This window comes from Poecile atricapillus, chromosome 10 (genome assembly GCF_030490865.1).
Source record: "Poecile atricapillus isolate bPoeAtr1 chromosome 10, bPoeAtr1.hap1, whole genome shotgun sequence".
Classification (NCBI taxonomy): domain Eukaryota; kingdom Metazoa; phylum Chordata; class Aves; order Passeriformes; family Paridae; genus Poecile; species Poecile atricapillus.
In genome coordinates this window covers 9,138,992-9,158,072 of record NC_081258.1, presented here as the reverse complement: position 1 = coordinate 9,158,072, position 19,081 = coordinate 9,138,992, and the positions used below count along the sequence as shown (strand labels likewise).

At 43.6% G+C, this 19,081-nt stretch overlaps 1 protein-coding gene across 5 annotated transcripts in view; it reads left to right on the top strand.

Moving 5' to 3' along the window:
* Positions 1 to 5,519, top strand: part of ZNF423 (zinc finger protein 423) — a 262,152-nt gene extending 256,633 nt beyond the window's left edge. For all 5 annotated transcript variants that reach the window (XM_058845965.1, XM_058845963.1, XM_058845964.1 and 2 more), the window contains one exon: positions 4,885 to 5,519. In XM_058845965.1, coding sequence (XP_058701948.1) covers positions 4,885 to 4,914 — 30 coding nt within the window. In that variant the 3' untranslated portion in view covers positions 4,915 to 5,519. The remainder of the gene's footprint in view (positions 1 to 4,884) is intronic.
* Positions 5,520 to 19,081: the final 13,562 nt, after the last annotated feature.

The following is a 19,081-nucleotide window of genomic DNA, read 5'->3' as shown; positions in this document are numbered from 1 at the left end:
GGTTTAGTTTTTGTCTGTCAAGCTGTGCATGTTGGCAGTCAGTGGAGGCAACACTTCTCCTGCTCCCCAGCCCTGCTCTGTAAAGGCAAAAGGAGAGAGAATGGGGAGGAGGGGACACAGTCCCAGTGCTCCCCAGCCATGACCCTGATCTCTGGGCTTGGAATCAGACAGTGCCTGAAGAGGTGATAGAAACCTGAACAGAGGTGGGGAAAGGCAGAGAGAAACTACCTGGGCTCTTACCTGGGTCTGGAGGACACCTCACACCCTGAGAAAAAAATATTTGGATTAATAGGTCACCCAATGGCTAATTACCAGTTAATTTTCATATTGGTTGATTGTCACATGAATCTATGATCTACATAGTTCCTACTGAAATTATTTGAGGAATGGCTTCTATTCATTTCAGCAGCATTTGTTGGGGATTTGAAGGGGAGGGAGAGGCTTTGTAGCCTTTCATCAGAGTCTCAGTCTCTGTGTAACACTGCAGAAGGCTTATGAATTTCACCTGAGGGTGGTGGGCATCACCAACCATTTTAGGCCATTTCTTAACCTTTGTATAACATATGGTCTTTTAGGGGTATGTGCTCATGCACGTAGACAGTGTATTTGTAAATGGCTGATAGAAAATGTCTAAATCCATAACAGATGCACAATGGCACTATAGACTGGATGTGTTATGGCCCCAAACCATTATCACACCCCTCACAGTTGCATTTTATTTTTTTCACCTGCTCCTGTGTAGTACACCTGTGACTTGTTGGCAGTGAGTGTCGTTGCAGTGTGGGAGACTCCCAGCTTGACTGCCTGGCTTGGAGCTTAGCTCCATCATGTGCTGCTTTTTGTGTGTGTGTGCTTTTTCTCTCAATCTTTATATAGCTAGTGAGAGTTCTTTGAACTGTTGTAAGTGATCATCTTTCAAGCCTGATGCTTTCCTTCTTAATACAGAGCTTTGAAAATGGAGATTGTCATGCCAGTTTTCATAATCACGCATGTTAAAAAAACCAGAGAAATATTCATTGTGGATGTCCTGCACAAATGGCTTGATCTGCATCCAGAGGGCAGGCAGGGGGTGTCCCCAGGGAAGAACTGGAGAGCAATCAGTATCTACATGGACAATAATCAACCATTCTTTGAAATCTTTTTATTTCCTGCAAAACCCATCGCCCAGTTCCTTGATCACAGACACTTCCATAAATGGTTCATTTGGGGATTGTGCAGCCAGTAGAAAATTCCACTTAAGCACTGCAACAGCCCCAAGACTTGGGGTAGTTGCATTCTTCCCACTGACGTAGCTAATGGAATTGCTATCCATTTTGCATGAATATTAAGAAAAGAGAGATTTTCCAACCTTATTCTATAAATAAGCTGTGACTTACTTGATCTTGACAGGTGACTTAGTGCTGCTGTAGAGTTTTCCAGCTGCAATAATGTCTCAGAATGATGTATTCAGTGGGGTATCAGCTGTGAGCCGTGCCTAAACCAGGGGGTCTAAAAGGAGCTGGGAAGGGCCATTTTTCCTGTTCAGCTTCCAAATGATGTCGTGCCTCCTGCTGGCCCCAGACAGGCATGTGTATGGATGGCCTTGGAGCTGGTAGGCATGTGCACACACACAGGAGTGCTCCTGGAGGGCCTGCATTTTTGTGGCCGCTCTATTTTCCTCTGGAAACCATCATTAAGTCTTTCTTTTTTCTTTTTTTTTAAATTTAACTATAATTTCTGGAGTTGAAAAATCACACCCAGGCTGTTTTCAGCCTGCCCACCCTCCTGCTGGAAAGGTGGGTGAAGTTTCCTTAGGCTGCTTAGGTAGCAGCACTCCTGTACTATCACATTTTTCAAAACATTTGCTTCCTTTCAGTCTTTACGATTTCCTTCTGCTGCCTGGAACAGCCCAGTGGCTCCATTGGGGTCAAAACTGTTCTTACTAAGGCACAGGGCATTCTTAGTACTTGATTTTCAATTGCTCCAAAAATCTGGTCAGCCAGGGGAATTTTCTGGGTCTGGGCACACAAAAAAGTGCCCAATAAAGGTATTTGAAAAACCATGGGTCAAATACAGAAAACATGTGTGAGAGAAGAGACATAAGCCCTGAATGCCTCAGATGCTTTCAGACATCTGCAGAGCACAGTTCCAATGAGCTGCAGATGCACAGGGCACAGACAGTAGAAGCAACAAGATAAGAAATGCAAATTGCTAGTAGTAGGAGACAAGTTGCCAGACTATTTTTTGGAAGGCATGTTTTGAAATACATTTTAGTATGTGAGAAACTGGGTGGCAGGGGATACAGAGAGCTTCTCATGGGACTTTAAAACACACACAGTGGTGGTTATGCAGCCTTCATCCAGCGACCCACTGGCACCTGGATGTGCAGGGCTTGGCATTTGTGCCCATGGCTTGAGCAGGATCTGCTCAGAAAGGCGGGGAAGGATGCAGAGCACACAGGCTCCCGTGTCTATAGGCATTACAGACCAGTTTGTGAGGCCCTGTGTAAAACGTGGCTCTATTAACTGCATGGTGCGGGCACTAGCCAGCATATTGATTGTCAGTAATGCATGCACAGGGAATAAACGGTACATTCCCAAGATAGTAAGACAGAATCAAGATTTGCATATGAAAAATGTAATTTTTTAAGTCCTAGCCCTATGGTACAGCTGGTTTCTCAGCTCCTGCCTGGCCCAGCTCTAAATGGCTGCAGTATTTGAATACAATCTGTTTGTTCCTTTAACAAATTCTGACCCCAAACCCAGTGTATTCCTTGTATTGGGAATGTTATTAGCTGATGTTTGAGAGGGAGGGCTCACAATAAAAGCTTCATTATCAGATTTAGAGCCACATACCATTCCTTTATTGACCTGCCTGGTGTAATCAATGCAGCAGCCACACAAGTTTGAAATCATGTTCCCTGACTGTAGGCTGTGCGTCATGCATCCCGTGCTGATTGTGCATTATCTTTTAAATGACACTGCCTAACTAAGTATGGATTTGTCTACCACGAATAGTCCTTCTTTCAATTTGAAGATGGTAAACCTTTTGGGTTTTTTATTGATATTCAGGATGACCTAAAAATAGAACTGTAATGGAAGTGCACAAGGAATGGCCATTGTTAAAATGCTGAGGAGTGTGTGAGCACAGAGGAGCCTATGTATTCTTTCACATTTTCATGCTTCCCCAGCTAGGTTTAGTGGGCAAGCTTCTTGTCAGTGCTGCTATTGTGTGTGCAGGGCTCCATCCATCCTTTTCCATAAAGTCATTGTTAGGCTTGAGAATAACATCCAGCACTGCAAAGGTCATTCCTTCTTAAGGCCAGGAAAATTTCCATGTATATCAAAGGAAAAAGCCATTGAATTTTGTGTTTGGTGATGTTAGATTGTCTAGAAGCAAAGCAGTTCCAGCTGTCAATTCACAAATTTCTGATTTGTGCTTCTGCATATTCAGTGTCACAGGCAGGGGTGTGCTATGCTGAAGCGGCTCCTTTATGATTTTCCCAGCTGGTATTTGGTTCCCAAGGGCTCCATCCGTGGTGCTGGCCCGGGGTGCCCGGCTCCCGGCCGGGAGCTCGGGCCGTGGTTCGGGCAGGCGGCGGCGCTTCTGACACCTGGCGGCCGCGGGCTGCGAGTGCACGGGCACGGAACGCGCCTGCTGCCAGCGCGCTCAGCCCCGCTCCGCCCGGCGGCTCCTCCGGGCACCGACAGCTCTGCAGAAAGCGGGGATTGCTCTCTTATCCTCATCACCATGTAGATGTGGATAGGGTAGAAGGGCCAGATGATTTATGAAAAGTTAAAATATCTTACTTTATTTTAAAGCTTCATTACTGTAAATAAATAATTAGATTCAAAATTCATTTTGTGTTTAAAAACTTCTTCAAGCTGGCGGACTTGCCTGGCTCTGTTATTAGGCAGATGGAGACTAGGGAAATTGCCTAGGCTTGAAATAGCACAAATGAATTTTTATATTTGGGGATGCTGGGGACTCAGCTCAAGAAAACCTCACCATGAAGCACTTCTCTAGTTGCCCAAATAATTGGATAATCATACAAATAAAGCTGAGCTTATGTGTAGAACTGGGGTTTTAGTCAGAACACAAAATGTAGGTGAATTGGTACTGCTCTAAAAATACACTTCCGAGGTTGGCTCCACGATTTATTGGCTCCTACACAAAATGGCAAGACAGGTCAGCATCCTCTGATGTGAGATACTGTGATAACATTGAGGCTATTACAAATCTAGCAAAAAGAAAAAAAGGGAACAAAAGAGACTCTAAACTGCTGAAAGAAATGTGTAGAGAAAAGTATATTCTTTAAAGAGATTTAACTTCTGGGTTACATGTCCAGCCTTTTTTCTGCTGGGAATATTACCCTGGTGCCTGAGCTGGCGGTTCAGCTGTTATTGCCGAAGTATTTCTTGGACTGGGAAGTGTGTGTCACAATCTGGTGTCTCTTGCTGCCAGTACTTGCACCCGGTACAAGTGAGAATAAAAGAGTAAAATATGGCAAGGGTTCCCTCACAATTCAGATTTTTATTTTTTTTAATTGTTACGGTGAAGGGAATCCCTAAAGGCAGGGTTTTTTTGCCCGTGAAGTTGCCATTTTCTTTATATGTAATGAAAGGAGGAAAAAAATAAAAAGGAAACCTTCATGACTATACTTGGCTTGTAGCATTTTTTTTTTTTTCTAAGTTCATGCCAGCATTAACAGATCTGTCAGAACAAAGCAAGTATGTCATATTGGCAGCTGTTACTTATGAGTACTTTTTCTTTATTGCATTTTGTTTTGTAATAATTGAGAAGCTTTTATGTTGAGCTCTGCATAAATGGTACTGAGTGGGAGGGTATGGGCATGCTTTCTATTATTCTGCCCCTCATGCATGTCTCCTTTTTTCGTCTTTCCAGAACCACACATTGAGCCAGCACGCACAGTGAGCCACTGGCACTACAGGACACCTCTCTGCAGAAGACTTGACGGTGGCACAGTGGGGAGGACCATTTGAACATTACATCCAATCAAAGTGTCATTTGCAACCCAGATGTAAAACTCTAATGATTTGGCCATGAGGCGCTGCTATTATAAGCAGCTGGAAATGAATATTAATGGAAGAGATTAAAAGTATTCCATGCTCAGTATTTTTTATTGTCCTGCTTCAGCTAGTGTACTTTAGAGCTTCTGCTTCTGACTGAATTTATAGTGTTAGATAAATCTGCTTTGATGCTGTTGCCCTTTGTTGCTTCTTGTATTATATTGATAGTTAAAGATTAGGTGTGATTTTTTTCTTTTTTGTTAACTGCTTTTTAATTGCAATTTTAGGTAACTGTGCATTGTGATGTGATTGCTTGGCTATTGTCTGAATATTTCTTTTTAATTTTTTAATTAAAGACTAATGCTTTGATTGGATTTGCCAGTTCACCGGACAATGATTAAAACTATGTAATGAATATAATCGGTTTCAGTGCAACTGGATGGTCTGCTTTATAAATGTGACTTAATCTGATTGCAATAACTAGTACAGTTCAATAAAGGGAATACATGAGCTTAGCCTCAGAGCTTGTCTGTCTGTCAGTGCCCCCTGCATTGCTGCTGCTGGGGTTGCTGAATCTCAGTGATCATTCACCTGATGGCATAGAGCACTCTGCAGCCCAGAAGGAGGGAAAGCAAAAGCCATGGTTCTGTGTCTGGCATTGTGTTTGCTTCTGGATGTACCTCCCTGGCTCCACGGTAGGTTGAGGAGAGGTAAGAACATGTACTGTGAACAGATATTTCTAGCTTATAATACTTGTTAATATTTTAATTTTTTCAGCAAGAATGGAGGGACCAGACCTATGGCTGCCTTGACCATATCTCTGTGCTTCTTTGTTTCAATACCAAAAAAAAAAAAAAAAGAAAAAAAGTTTCTGCATTGTGTACAAATGCACAGACACTGGATCAGGCCTTGCAGACCATGGTAGGAGGCTGTGTATTTTAACCACGTGGACCTACAGACCCCCAGGTATTGTAGCTCTGTGTAAGTGCCATACGTCTGACACTGGAAACTGCCATCAGGCAGCCTAACAGAGCCAATTACCACGCTTTCTTTTACTCTTTTGAAACTTATGGTAATGAGGTAAAAGTTATATCTCCAGTCAAGAAATAGTCATTTTAAGGACCATGGACACCTCTGGAAAGTTAGAAAGATACGGTTCTCCTGGTGTCTCCTGCTTGAATGAATCACAATCATCATGAAAGATATTCAGCAGTTGTGAGAGCTGAAATGATGTGGTTACCCATTCCCACAAAGTACAAGGCTTTGCAAGACTGTGGCATGGGAACAAACACAGAGCCTTTCAAAATCGCTGCGCTGAACTAGAGCACAACTGGTAGTCATTGGGCCATGTCTGGGCTTGGAGCATGTAAGCAAGGTTTTGTAGGAAACATGTTTTCACAGACATGTAGTCAATGCCTGAATTAGTTTATATTGGGAGCTTTTTTACAAGTGCAAGGGTGGTACAGCTTGTTGATGTTGTTGATGATGCCATGTTTTCAACAATTTAGATCCCTGCTGATGTAGATAGTCCTGTTGCGCACACAGGGTTCCTTCAGGACAGTAAGGGAAGGCTACAATCAAAGCACAGCTTTGGACACAACTGAAGTAGGGTCATCTCTACAATAGGAAGCACCAAAGCAGTCCTAACTTAAAAGAAGTTACAACTTCCTCCAAAAAAAAAATATAAAAAAAAATAATCTGTTTGAGACAAATGATAGATGGTTTTTATTCTGCTGAAATAGCATTGCATGGACAGTCAGAGTTTATGCTCAAAATGTGCCTTGTGATAAATTTATGAGCCCTAATATAACAAAACTAGGAATGACTTTTCTTAATTCCAAAGAGGACAGTTTTGTTTGCACCTAGATTATTCTTAGCTGTTTCTTCATCAAAACCACACTAAAATGATCCATTTCTGAAAAAGAGTGTTAACTTTCAACCTGATTATTTCTCTCTAAACCACAGAACAGATGTTTACAGGCTGAAAAATTAGTTAATGAAATCACCAATTCATTATTCCTGTTCATAATATAAGCATGTTCTTAACTCAACTGTACTACTTTAAGATGAGAAATGGAAAAGTATCTTGTAGTACAGGCTCATAGACATGCCCTTGCAAGAAAAGCTGGGAATGTACAGCAGTTGCTGTGGAAAGAGCTCATGTGCCATCTTCTCCATGCTAAAAGAAGGCAGTAGGTTCTTACAATGGAGATATTGAAAAAGGAGGCTCTTTGCCTGACACTGGCTTGAAATGATGCTGGATCACTTCTTGGCAAGCCTTCAGAAATGAAGATGTAGGTTTCTATCTTCAGGAAAAAGTTCTGCATTGTGAATCCCAAGAGCTGAACTGATGTTTCCATGCAACTCGGAGAGCTGCCTGAGTAGTGTGGTACTGAAGCACACACCTTTGAGCATCTCCCTGCTGACAAGTTAAAAGTAGGTGCACAGTCACTGTGCTGAGATGGGGATCTCCCCAGGTGGGGATCCTGTTTGGAGCTGCATATTTTCCCCAGATGTTACTGGAAATGTGGGTCAGGGTGCTGGGGTCCTGCTCAGTCCACCAGTGCCAAGCAGTGCTTACCTTCATGTTTTATCTGCCCTGAACCCTGACCATGCCATGGGCAGGAGTAGAGGAAAGGAATAATTTGGTTTTCCACCCAGCCTTTGAAAGATAAGAGGCTCCCAAACATAAGGGCTGTGGTCCTGCTTCATCTTCATCCCTTTTGGCATATGAGTCTCACTCATAAGCAGCCCAAGTAAGATTGGAGAGAGGGGATGGATTGTGTCCCCAGGGCTGGGAAAAAATGACCTGTGGTCCTTTTCTGCTTTTACAGTATCTGGGTAATTAATATTTGAACACCAATGGGCCACTTCTTAAAAATATTTATTTCCTTAGACAGTATGTGCAAATGTGCAGAATGTGTGAATCTACTGGGTTATTTTGTGGTATTTTTGAGATAACCAGGTCTATATGAACAGTCATCATTACATGGCAAGGAATGGTGCTGTCTTGATCATTGCTTTCTTAGGAGCCAAAGAAATCCAGTTTGGGGTGTGGGGGTGAAAGCTACTGCAAAGATGCAGAGGGAGAGGCACCTACTCTTCTGTTCTTGTCATGGAGCTGCATCTGTGACACACGGGACACCTGCAGCTCACAGAGGTGATCCTTAGCCTATTCCAGGGTACAGGACTGATGTCTGACCCCATTTTCCAAGGCCTGAGCCTCCCCAGGCAGGGCTGTGCCAGGCAGGGCTCCAGGGGCAGAGCTCTGCAGCACAATGTGGGGCCTTTGTCTGGTGCTTCCTGTGCCGCTGGTCCCACTGGGGAGCAGGAACAGAGCAGCCCTGCACTGGCAGAAAACAGCTTTGCTGCCATAGCTGCAATCACACCAGGGAGTGCTTTGCCAGGGTAGTATATAGTTCCTGTATCGGTTAAAAGCTCCTAGGGAAAACAGAGCCTAACTGCAGGTGGAGAAAAGATAATATCACAGCTTCTGGTACGTCTGAGGTTTTACCCCCTTTTTCTTAGTGGCCAAGAAGTGCTGCTGAAGGCATTTGGAAACAGTCAGAAATGTTGGTTCCAAAGGCAGCTATATTTCAATAGCTGTGATGCATTGAAAACAGGCTGGATTGCCTTTCTGTAATCCCTGTGATGTTTCCCTGCCTATCTGTGTAACTTGCAGCTCCTGTGTGGTGGTGGTGCAGACAGGGGCTGGCACAGACTGTTCAAGGTATGGGCGACATGGATCACTCACAGGTAAGTGCAAGCCAGAATTGCTGAAATTCTGGCTGATGATGGGCTTTAGGCAAAATTCACTTTATGAACCAAGTGGCATTAGGACAAGTACAGTGTTGGAGATCATGAATAATTCTAAATCTGTAATGAAATGTCATACAGACAGTTTAATATCTTCAGGTTTAGAAAAATACTGAAATATAAATTAATATAAACAATATGCTAACAAAGGACTTGTATTTATAGCAGTCTATGAGCCCTTATACACTGAACAATCTTTGTATTTTGCTTTACTGCATATCCACACATCCAATAAACATTGAAATACTTAATCAAGAAGTAGGAACCAGCACTTATTGTCTGCATAGGCAGCTTTACACATTTGTGTTCTATTCAGTCCTTGTGTATGTTCTTGTCTGATCCATCACCTTCAGGAAGGCATCACCACCTTTGGTCAGTTGCCTCAAAATTTAGGAAAAAGCAAGTGTTTAGCCAATTGCCTCCCAGAAGAAAGGCAAGCAGAAGAAATTTGAGGACCATTTGAGAGAGTAACTGATTACTTTTGTGCTGGAACGTCTGGATTGGTCAAGATCACCCTACTGAGCAGGGGAGAGTCAGAGAGCTGAGGGGCATGTTCCTCCACAACCTTACTGCCCTCCCAGAGGAGTTAATTCCACCCTGTAAATCTGCACATTGCATGTCCAAATTTATCCTACCAATGTTTTAGACTGGGATTTGGTGTGTTTATCTGGCTTTTAATGTGTAAATCACTCTCATCTTCACTGTATGAACAGTGAAGGCTTTTCCCTGGTCTGCATAAGCAGTCTCTGTGTTTTGGCCCACACCCTAAAGCAGAGAGGTTTCTGCAACCCGCTCTCCTCCAGAAGCATCATCTAGGTTTGGCAGAGATGCAGAGGGCAGGGGTGCCGTGTCCCTGTGGAATGTTGTCAGGGATCACCAGGGCAAGAACGGCCCCTGCAAGTGCTGTCCTGGCTGAGAGCATGTGAGCCCGACACGCGTATGGCCACAGAAACCCAGATGGTGGGAGCTGCCACAGCCACGGGGCTTTGGAGCCTATGGGAGCACAGTGTGCTCTTCATTGCTTTGTCTTTTTTCTTTTCTCCTCATTTTTGCCCCTTGTGAAATGCTTTGTTCTTAGTTTTGTCTGTTTTTATTACATTCTTGTTGTCCTAACAACTGTAAGGTCCCTCTCCCGCAAATGGAGGGATATGCCTTTTGATCCGTGTATTTGTGAATTATTGTTACTTTCCTGACAAAAAGGAACACCAAGGAGCATCTTGGCAGATTAGGTGACAGAGGGAGACAGGAGGTGTCCAAATGAGAAACACCGAGCCCCCCGAGAGAGAGACAAGACATTGACTGATCACCTCTCAGGCTGCTCCAGATCGCGGTGTGCGCTGCCCTCAGAACCAGCTCTGTTTAACCATCAGAGATTTTCCTTTTCTACGGAAAAAAAGCGAAGAGCTCCCCTGTGGGTGCCAGGAGGAGGGGGCCGGGGCCAGCCTTGTGCAGCGCTGCCCCTCGTCGGGCCCTGCGCCGCCGGCCCTGCCCGTGCCCGTGCCCGCGGCGCTGCCCGCTGCTCGCCGCGGCTGTCCCCTGCCTTCTGTGTCCTTCTGCCATCCGCGGCCATCTGTGTGCCCGCGGCGGGGGCCGCTCCCACACGGCCCCACTGTCCCCCGCCGCTCCCACACGGCCCCACTGTCCCTGCGGCGGGGCCCGCTCCCACACACGGCCCCACTGTCCCCCGCCGCTCCCACACGGTCCCACTGTCCCTGCGGCGGGGCCCGCTCTCACACGGCCCCACTGTCCCTGCGGCGGGGCCCGCTTCCACACGGCCCCACTGTCCCTGCGGCGGGGCCCGCTCCCACACGGCCCCACTGTCCCTGCGGCGGGGCCCGCTCCCACACGGCCCCACTGTCCCCCGCCGCTCCCACACGGCCCCACTGTCCCCCGCCGCTCCCACACGGCCCCACTGTCCCCCGCCGCTCCCACACGGCCCCATTGTCCCCGCGCCTCGGCCTCCCCTCACGGCGGGCATCTGCTGCGTCGCTGAGGCGCTTCGGGGCGGCTCCTTGGATTTTGTAAATCGAAACTTTCATTCTGTTTTCTGGAGCGGGTGAGCTCCGGGATGGACGCGAGCTCTCGGCTGCCGGGGACAGAGGCAGACAGGCTCGGGCAGCGCTCGGCTCTGGGGGGGTTTTGCCACCCTGTGAAATCTGTGGGTGTCACAGCTGCCCTGTGAAATATCACGCTTCAATCCTGCTTCTGAGTGCTTTAGGGACATCAATGCCCCTGGGTAAGGTGATGTTGTGATAGCGTTTACACCGTTTTACCCACACTTGGCTCTTACCTGCTTTGTCTGTCTTTCTAGCACAGTGCACTAGTTAGGCTGCTCTGGCAGGTTGGAGAGCCAGTGCTGGGTATTACTGAATTGGGGGAGAATGTACAGACCAGACCATTTTCTGGATTTTGCTTCTCCTGATGTTCCCAAATATGTGTTGGCATTTAAGGCCCTGTACAGCACTGATGGTATCCTCAAAAAGAAGGGACTAGAGAGTTAGTGGGTGCATGGTAGTACTCTGTGAGAAATCCTGCTAGATCATCACCTCTTGAAAAAAAAAACCCTTTAGCCCCAGAAGCTTTTCGGATCAAGTAAAATCTTGCTTTGAGCTTGAAATTATCTGTGTCTTCAGTTTTACATGACTGGAAGAGATACCTGTCCCCCCATGTGATCCTTTTCTAGCAATAAATGAGCGAGCAAAACAAGCCCTCCAAGCTGTATGTGCAGAAGCTGTGTCCCAGAGGTGCTGGGCTCTTCCTCACCCAGCCTTTAATTTAAAGGAAAGGGGGAGAGAAAAAAAAAAATCCTTTTTTTTTTTTTTTTTTTTGGTTGGAAGCAATGTAGTAAATAAGTGCATCTTCTTCCAGTTGCAATTTATAGGCACTGTTCCTTAAGAAATTGGCTTCTATGCATGAAAGCTATAAATACAGATGCCATTTCTGAAAGATACTGCTGCTTCTGTACATTTTCTGGTTTACTTACAAGGTATGTCACTGTAAGCCTGTGATGAAGGTTAAGGAAGTGTGCAAATGAGCTCAGCTAATGCTTTTGTAATGGTACTAAATGGTCAAGAGGTTCCATTAGCCTAGGTAGGAGAAACAATTTGGGTTGCTAATTAGAAAGACAGAGTTTCACCCGAAGTAGGACCCAGAAACATTTGTCTTCATGAGGGTCTTGTAGCTTAACAGTTAAACATAATTCCCAATAGATATGCAATATCATTATATGTTATATTGCAGTGTATATTGTCAAATGCTTAAACACTGAAACCTGGAAGATGAAACCTTGATTGAAGCCAGAATAAGGTCTCATACACAGACAATGGAAAGAAAAGTGGATAGTCTAAAAGGAGATGGAGAGGAACACCTGACTGTATCAGAGCCAGTGGATGCAGTGCATGAGCTTAAATAGTTTTGCCTCTATCTTCCTAACTGGCCTGATCATGTCTGTGATGATGCCAAGAATAGTCTTTAAATAAAATCCCATCTTCCACTTTGGTTTCAGCGCTGAAGCTGAGGGGTGTGTGGGTGCAAGCACAGGGCCAGGAAAGCTCTCTGCTGAGCAGAGCCATGTCCATGATTTCCTGGCTGCTGTAGGTTTGTACCACAGTACCACTGTTCTATTGCTAGATAAACCCAGAGTTTTGGTGATGACTCTCTGTCATGTGTACGTCTCATCTGATCCCTCGATAGCTGGGTTATTTTTTTCAAATTCCAGGTGTCTCTTTTTTGCTTTTTCTACGTTCCCCTCCCTCAGCAGTGGCACCTGCACTGCCTGCCAGGTTGTCAGTTTGCCAGTGCTCACACAGCAGCTCTGTGGTAGGAGTAAGTCTGACATGGGAGAATCTGCTGTGTTTGGTGTGGCTTGAGGAGTGTCTTACAAAGGGCAGAGGCACATAAGGAATGTGAAGTCCTACCCTTGTGAAGGCCTAAGAAAAGACAAGGCTGCTATACCTGGCATCCCACTTAGTAAGGGAGGTAACCTTTGCTGGCAGGTAAGATATGTTTGTCCTAGTAAACAGGAATGCCAATGCCCCTTCTCTTACTGAGGGGTTTAGCACTGTAACAGAGCATAAAATACCAGTTAAGAACAGAGTCATCCCTGCCCTCCATTTTTCATTTCACAGAGTAATTCCAGTTCTTGTTTCATTACATCAGATTGTACATCAACATAATTTCCTTTCTGGAAGCTGACAGAAAAGTGCATCTTCTTTTGTGCTGCACTTCAAATATGTGCACAACCATTTCCCTTGACTTCAAGGAGTTCAATGTTCACACATGTCAGGCACACTAGGACCAGAGCCCTTGGTAATCTGGATAATTTAGGTAAAACTGGGTAACTTGACTGTGCATCATTAGCTCAATGATGCACCAAGCTGTGGGAGAGCAAAAAACTCAAACAAGCTGACCCCCAAACCCTGAAATATTTTTGTGTGCAAGAGAGAAGTCTGGAGGGAGGAGGGGGGAAAAAGAGTCAACATATCTTTAGCTCTTTGTGGTTTGTTTTGGTTTGTTTGCCTGTTTTTTGTCCAAAGGTTACTGAGAATAGAAACTAAAAATTAGAGAAGAGCCACTAAGGAATCCAGAATGCCCCCAAAGCATGTGAAACCCAACTGGAACAAAGAAAGAAGTAGGTGCTGGAAATATACACATTCAATCTTTGCAGACACATGTAAGCACCAGAGCTGTAAATTGGGCCTGAAAAACCAACTTTCTCTGCAGAGCTGTGTGTGGTTCCTTTTCTGAGACCTATCAGTTCATGCTATTCAGGCAAAGCTCCCCAGTTCAGCTCTGTGCTACTCTGCCCATAAGGGTGTTGAACAAATATTTTGTATCCAAGAGAGACTCATTAATGTCTTTCAAACCAGATGTAAGTTCCTCATTATTCTTCTGCATAGGTCTAGTAATGGGAGCCTCCTCTAGAGATGCCCTACACAGATGTCTTTAGGAAATGTTGATGGCATGAAGCAGGAATTGTTTTCACTGAAAGATTTATAACCTTATAACCTTTTCAAGCCTAGGCAGTGCAAGTAGACTGAACCAGCAGCAAGGGGTTTCTGACTTCTGCACTATTCTCTAATACTGACTAACCCAGAGAAATAATTTTGGTCTAAATTTTTGCTGTTCTGGGTCCTCAGTATGAGGAGTGAAATGTCAGGGGTCTTCAAAGGTACTGAGTGTTTCTGACTGCTATTTGAATTGAAGGTTTAGAGTCCTTATTAAAAAAAAAAACCAACACCCCCCCCTCCCCCTAAGCCCATGGATCTTAATTTAGGGCTCCCCAAATCAGAAGCCACTTTGAAAGTCATGCAGAAGCACAGAACAGCCGATAGATTTCCATATCCTGCAGGGTTTTGGCATGAATCCCCTTCTTTGGTTCCAGGCAGAAAAATACAAAGAGACGTCTGTGAATAGGACCTCACTGGGTGTCCAACCCTCTGAGTGAAATTTCCTGTGCAGAGGATGGTCTCGGCCTACATTTTCTAGTTATTATATAGAATTTGTTTCCTGCTAAGTTAGAAAAAAATGTATAAAAACATAAAACCTTCAGTGAATTCCCACCTTATAGAGCTACTTCAAGCTGTACAGGCAGAATTTGTACTGGAGGAGTTGACATTGAATAGAATAGTTCAAGGGAGACACCAAAGCTCAGCAGAGACATCCTTTAAAAATTATTTGTCTTGTCTGCAATATTTTGTAAGTTGATCCAAATCAGATTTTTGAGTAATACCATTAAAGTCAACAACCAACACCCAGGATGAATCTAGCTCTTAAAGTGCCATTCAGGCTCCTTGAGAGACACACATCCCAATGACTCCTTTAGCAGTCATTAAACCAATTATCATCCCAGTCTATTTCCAACAATTATCATCATAGACTTTTTGGGTTTAATCAGCTTTTTAATTGACCTGTGAATAAGGCAGGAGATACAAAATTCTCCCCTGATACCTCAGGTGTAACTATTATACATTTAGCATTGCTGTGCACATGAAATAATTTACACCATAATGCTGACCTGGGGCTGGGATATGAACAACAATATACTCATAAATTAAGGGTAAAAAGAAATTAAAGGCAATAAGGGAGAAGAAGACGAAGTCGTAATCCATAAATAGAGGATCACCATGCCTGGTGACATTGTTTCTTGGACTTCCTTGGCCAGTAAATTTTGGGACTGGAAAAAGGATTTTAATTTTTTTTTTTTTGAAAACTGTATGCAAAGCACAGAATGAATTGTAAGTGATACAAAATTTTTGACCATTTCAGAAGTGCTACAATTATCAAATTGTGTTGCAGAAATGCCTTCAGACAATTGCTTAGGATTTTAAAAATAAATCAGCCATTTAGGCATATGTCCCAACTAACTTTTAATATCACTTGCCTTAGCACAGCACTGCAAAGTGGCCTGAATGCAGCAATTTGCGGGATTTGGCACTGTGAGCCCCACAAGCACTTAGCAAAAGCAATTGTGTAGCTCTATTGAAAATCCCGCATATCATGCTGTGGGGAGCCAGCACTTTTTATCTGTCGGCACTGTTGGTGACAAATATTAAAATAAAAAGTATGACACTATAGGTGCTTCAAAATTCAAACTGCAAGTTTCCTACTGCGGGACTTCTAACCATGTAATAAAGTGCAGGGAAGAAAGCAGAGTTCAGACCCCATGCTGTAATAAAGGCAAGGAAATCTTAAGTGTTCAAATACATAATTCATTCTCTTCTGAGACTTTCTACCAGGTTTCTCCCAGTAAAGATTTTAATTTGTTCCTGGATGATACAATCTTTAATTTCTGTTTTACGTCCAGAGACAGCTGGGAGGGCGCTGGGGCAGCCATACCCATTGTGGTGGCTGAGAGCAAACGGTCAGGATGGGTCAGAAGCTCCTCTGCAGCTGGGAGGCTGTGACAGCCCCACAGGGCCAGCCTGGGCACAGGAGAAGGAGCCCCCAGCTGCCACTCGCTGTGAAAGTGCCTGCAAAAAAGTCACCGCAGCAGTCAATGAGCTTTGTTTGTTTCCCATAGAAACACTTTGCACCTTAAATAATACCTTCCTCCAAGCATCTCAAGGCACATAGCAAACACTGACTGAGCTTCATCTTTCTGTGGGGAGGTAAGACCCTGTTCCCACCTATTCTTTTGCTGTATTTTCTGTTGACTTGTAGACTCTACTGCCATTTTGTTACACAATTTTCAGAACCAGAATTTGAAACACATGACTTTGAAATGTTTTTTTGCTTTGTTGTATAAATATTTTTACCTCTATTTTAATAACATTTTATGTAAAGAACAGTGCAATAAGGGAGAAGAAACTAATGAGAAATTGGAGACATATTTTCATGTGGGGATGGTACCCATAAGCAGCAAGTTACTGAGAAGTTACTGGCCATATAATTGAGCAAATATATCCCTGCTAAAAGTTCAGTGAAATCACTGCATTTATATCAGGAACAAATTTGTCTCAATTGTGAGAAGAATTCATGCATCTCACTGCAGTGGTCATTTGACCTAAGTTATATACATTGATCTGTGTGTCCCCCGGTGTTAACGTACCAAATGGACTGGATTACATATTCAGATGTAAAGCTACAGGAAAGTGCCTTTGACCCATTTACATTTTCTAATCCAGCCTCTTAAATCTAGTTATTTTCTTTTTAAACCCTGATCTTTTTTCATTCCTTCTCCAATACCCTTCTAAGGACTGGCATCCATTTCATCCAAAGCCTGGTAGAATGCTTGGCAGTCAATGTTTTAATCAATGCTGTTGTGTTAGCTAGGGTTTGGTCTTCCCAGATAGGGTAATTCAGGCAGCAGTGTTTGTAGTCATGGGATCTATCTGTGCACTTTTGCTCCTTTCCTAGGAGGAATCCCAGAAATCCTTTGTGTGTCCAATCTTCAAAACATTTTTATTTTAATAATTGTTTTCTTTTACAAAATGGTCAGAAAAATTGTGCCCCTGTTGATGCTGCTGAGAAGGCTGCCATGGATGTTGGGGAAGCTTGGGCCTGCAGCTAGAGACAGAGGAAATCATGTTTCCAGCTGGGTCTCCAGAAGCAGAGGATGCTGGATCAGGACCACAGCAGGGTTATCCCATGGCAGAAAAGGGTGTTGCCAAAGCAGGTTCTGAGCCTCTCAGCAAACTTCCTCCATGGTGCCATCTCCTCCCAGGGAAGCCCAGAGCCTCAGTTCCCGTGCCTAGACTTGCTCTTTCAAGAAATTATTAACATTATTCCACGTTGCTTTTTAACAGCTCTTCAGGGTAGGGAGAGTTAACTCTGATCCCTTACTGCAAGACAGACTGTTAATTAAAAGCATGAGCCTGATGCAGCTGGGTCGAAATGTGTTAAAACAAACAATTAAAAAAAAATAAATTAAGCACCCTCTGCCTACTTCAGTGTAGGGGAAAGGTCTCTCTGACTCTACCTGCTCAGAGGCTACATTGAGGCTCTTTGACTCTGCTCTGAGACTTGCTGACACTACTGATTCAACACTGTATCAAGACACTCCAACTGTGATCTGAGACCTGGAGCAGAGCGGGAGCATCTTGACACTGTGTCAAAACAGTAGTCAAGAGCGCATGGACGCAGCACTGAAAGGCTTTTGTCTCCCAAATGAAAAGAAGCTGGATTATTTTCATCTTTTTTCCTTCCCCCCCACCTTTTTTTTTTTTTTTCTATTAATGGTAGCTTTCTCTTAAATAAAAATCCCCACAGTTTATTTGCAGAAAGAAAGCATGACATGTTCCCCCCCCCCCCGCCTTTTTGTTTGATAAAGCAAAGTGACAGACAATGCCTTCACTGTACAATGCACTTCACTAAAGCTTCACTTTACTTCTTTGGCTTTGGAGAAGTAAAAGAATATATTTGAAAATTATTCCAGTTTGGGAACCAAAAGAGGTTAATCCTTTCATGATACTAGCACATCATTCATCTGTATCTCTTTGCATTTTTGTGTTTGTTGTATATTTTGGAACTGCATATTTGTACAATAACAAAGATTTGATCTGTCTTACAGTTTTGGACATAGTTTTGCTCACCACCCTCCCCACAAAATTCAAGCTATAATACCTGTGAATTAAGTTTTGGGTGTTGACCAATGTTCAAGAGTAGAAATTAGTTCAATTGTCAGAATGTGACAATGCCTGCTGAGACAGGTTTCTTTTCTGCAGATGAGATGGTCTTAATGCTACATGGACTGTGACTTTATAGCAGGTTAAACTCATTTATTTAAAGAATGAGAATACAATTGAATTTATGTTTCCTCGCTGGGGTCACAGGTACCAAGGAATTAGCAAAACCATCTACTGAATGTTTTATAGATTATAGTGGTTTTGCTGAATGTTAAATGAAAACAATCCATTAAAATAAAAAATGAAAATTCTTTTTGTTTCCTTTTCCTCTTGGGCCTTCCCAAAAGGAGGTCGACACCGACCCAGTTTGAAAAATACTTACCTAAGCCAATCACTGCCCAGCATGTATTCCCTTGAGCAACTTGAGTGGGCATGATGCCATCTGAACAGATGGGCATTACTGTAGGCAACCAAGAGACCATGCATGTGAATCAAGTATGGGTGTTTACAGCATCATTTCCCTGATGAGAATGTCAAAATGGCAGCCCAGTCCGAGCCTTTGGCTCAATTCACTTGCATTTCACTAATTCAGCTCTAAAATGGACAACTTCATGAAATAAATTATTAACATTAAGTTGGGTGGCCCTGGTTTTACTTCATTGAATTGGGCAGAGCAAGCGGGTAATGGACTTGCTGAAAACACCATGCCTGGCTCCTGTCTGTAGCAGGGGGGTTTTGTTCTTTTGTGAAATGAGGGCAAAGAAGCCCCCATGTCTGTGCCAAATGTAACATAACAAACAGGCCAACACATCAGTACTACAGATGTACTCTAAACTGAAAAGAAGAAACATTTTCACTTTTTTTTTTTTTTAAGAAAGCATGCTATTTCAATCAAAATTAAAGCAGTATAAAAGGGAGCTTACATACAGGATATATTTGAATAATACCCTGGTGGAAGGTCAGCTCCTTAAAGGTGCACATATTGAATTAGGATTTTACTGCTGTCCTAAAGAGAGGTGCATATAAATGGTGCAACATTTCTGAGCCCAGCAGTCATTGTAACTCCTGTATCTGTTGAATGAAGTGATTTCTACCAAATTATTGTAGGAAGTTCTCTACTGTTTGTTAAAAAGAGAACTTCAAATACAGAAAATAAAGACTGGAATTTGAATATTAAATCAACACCTTTGT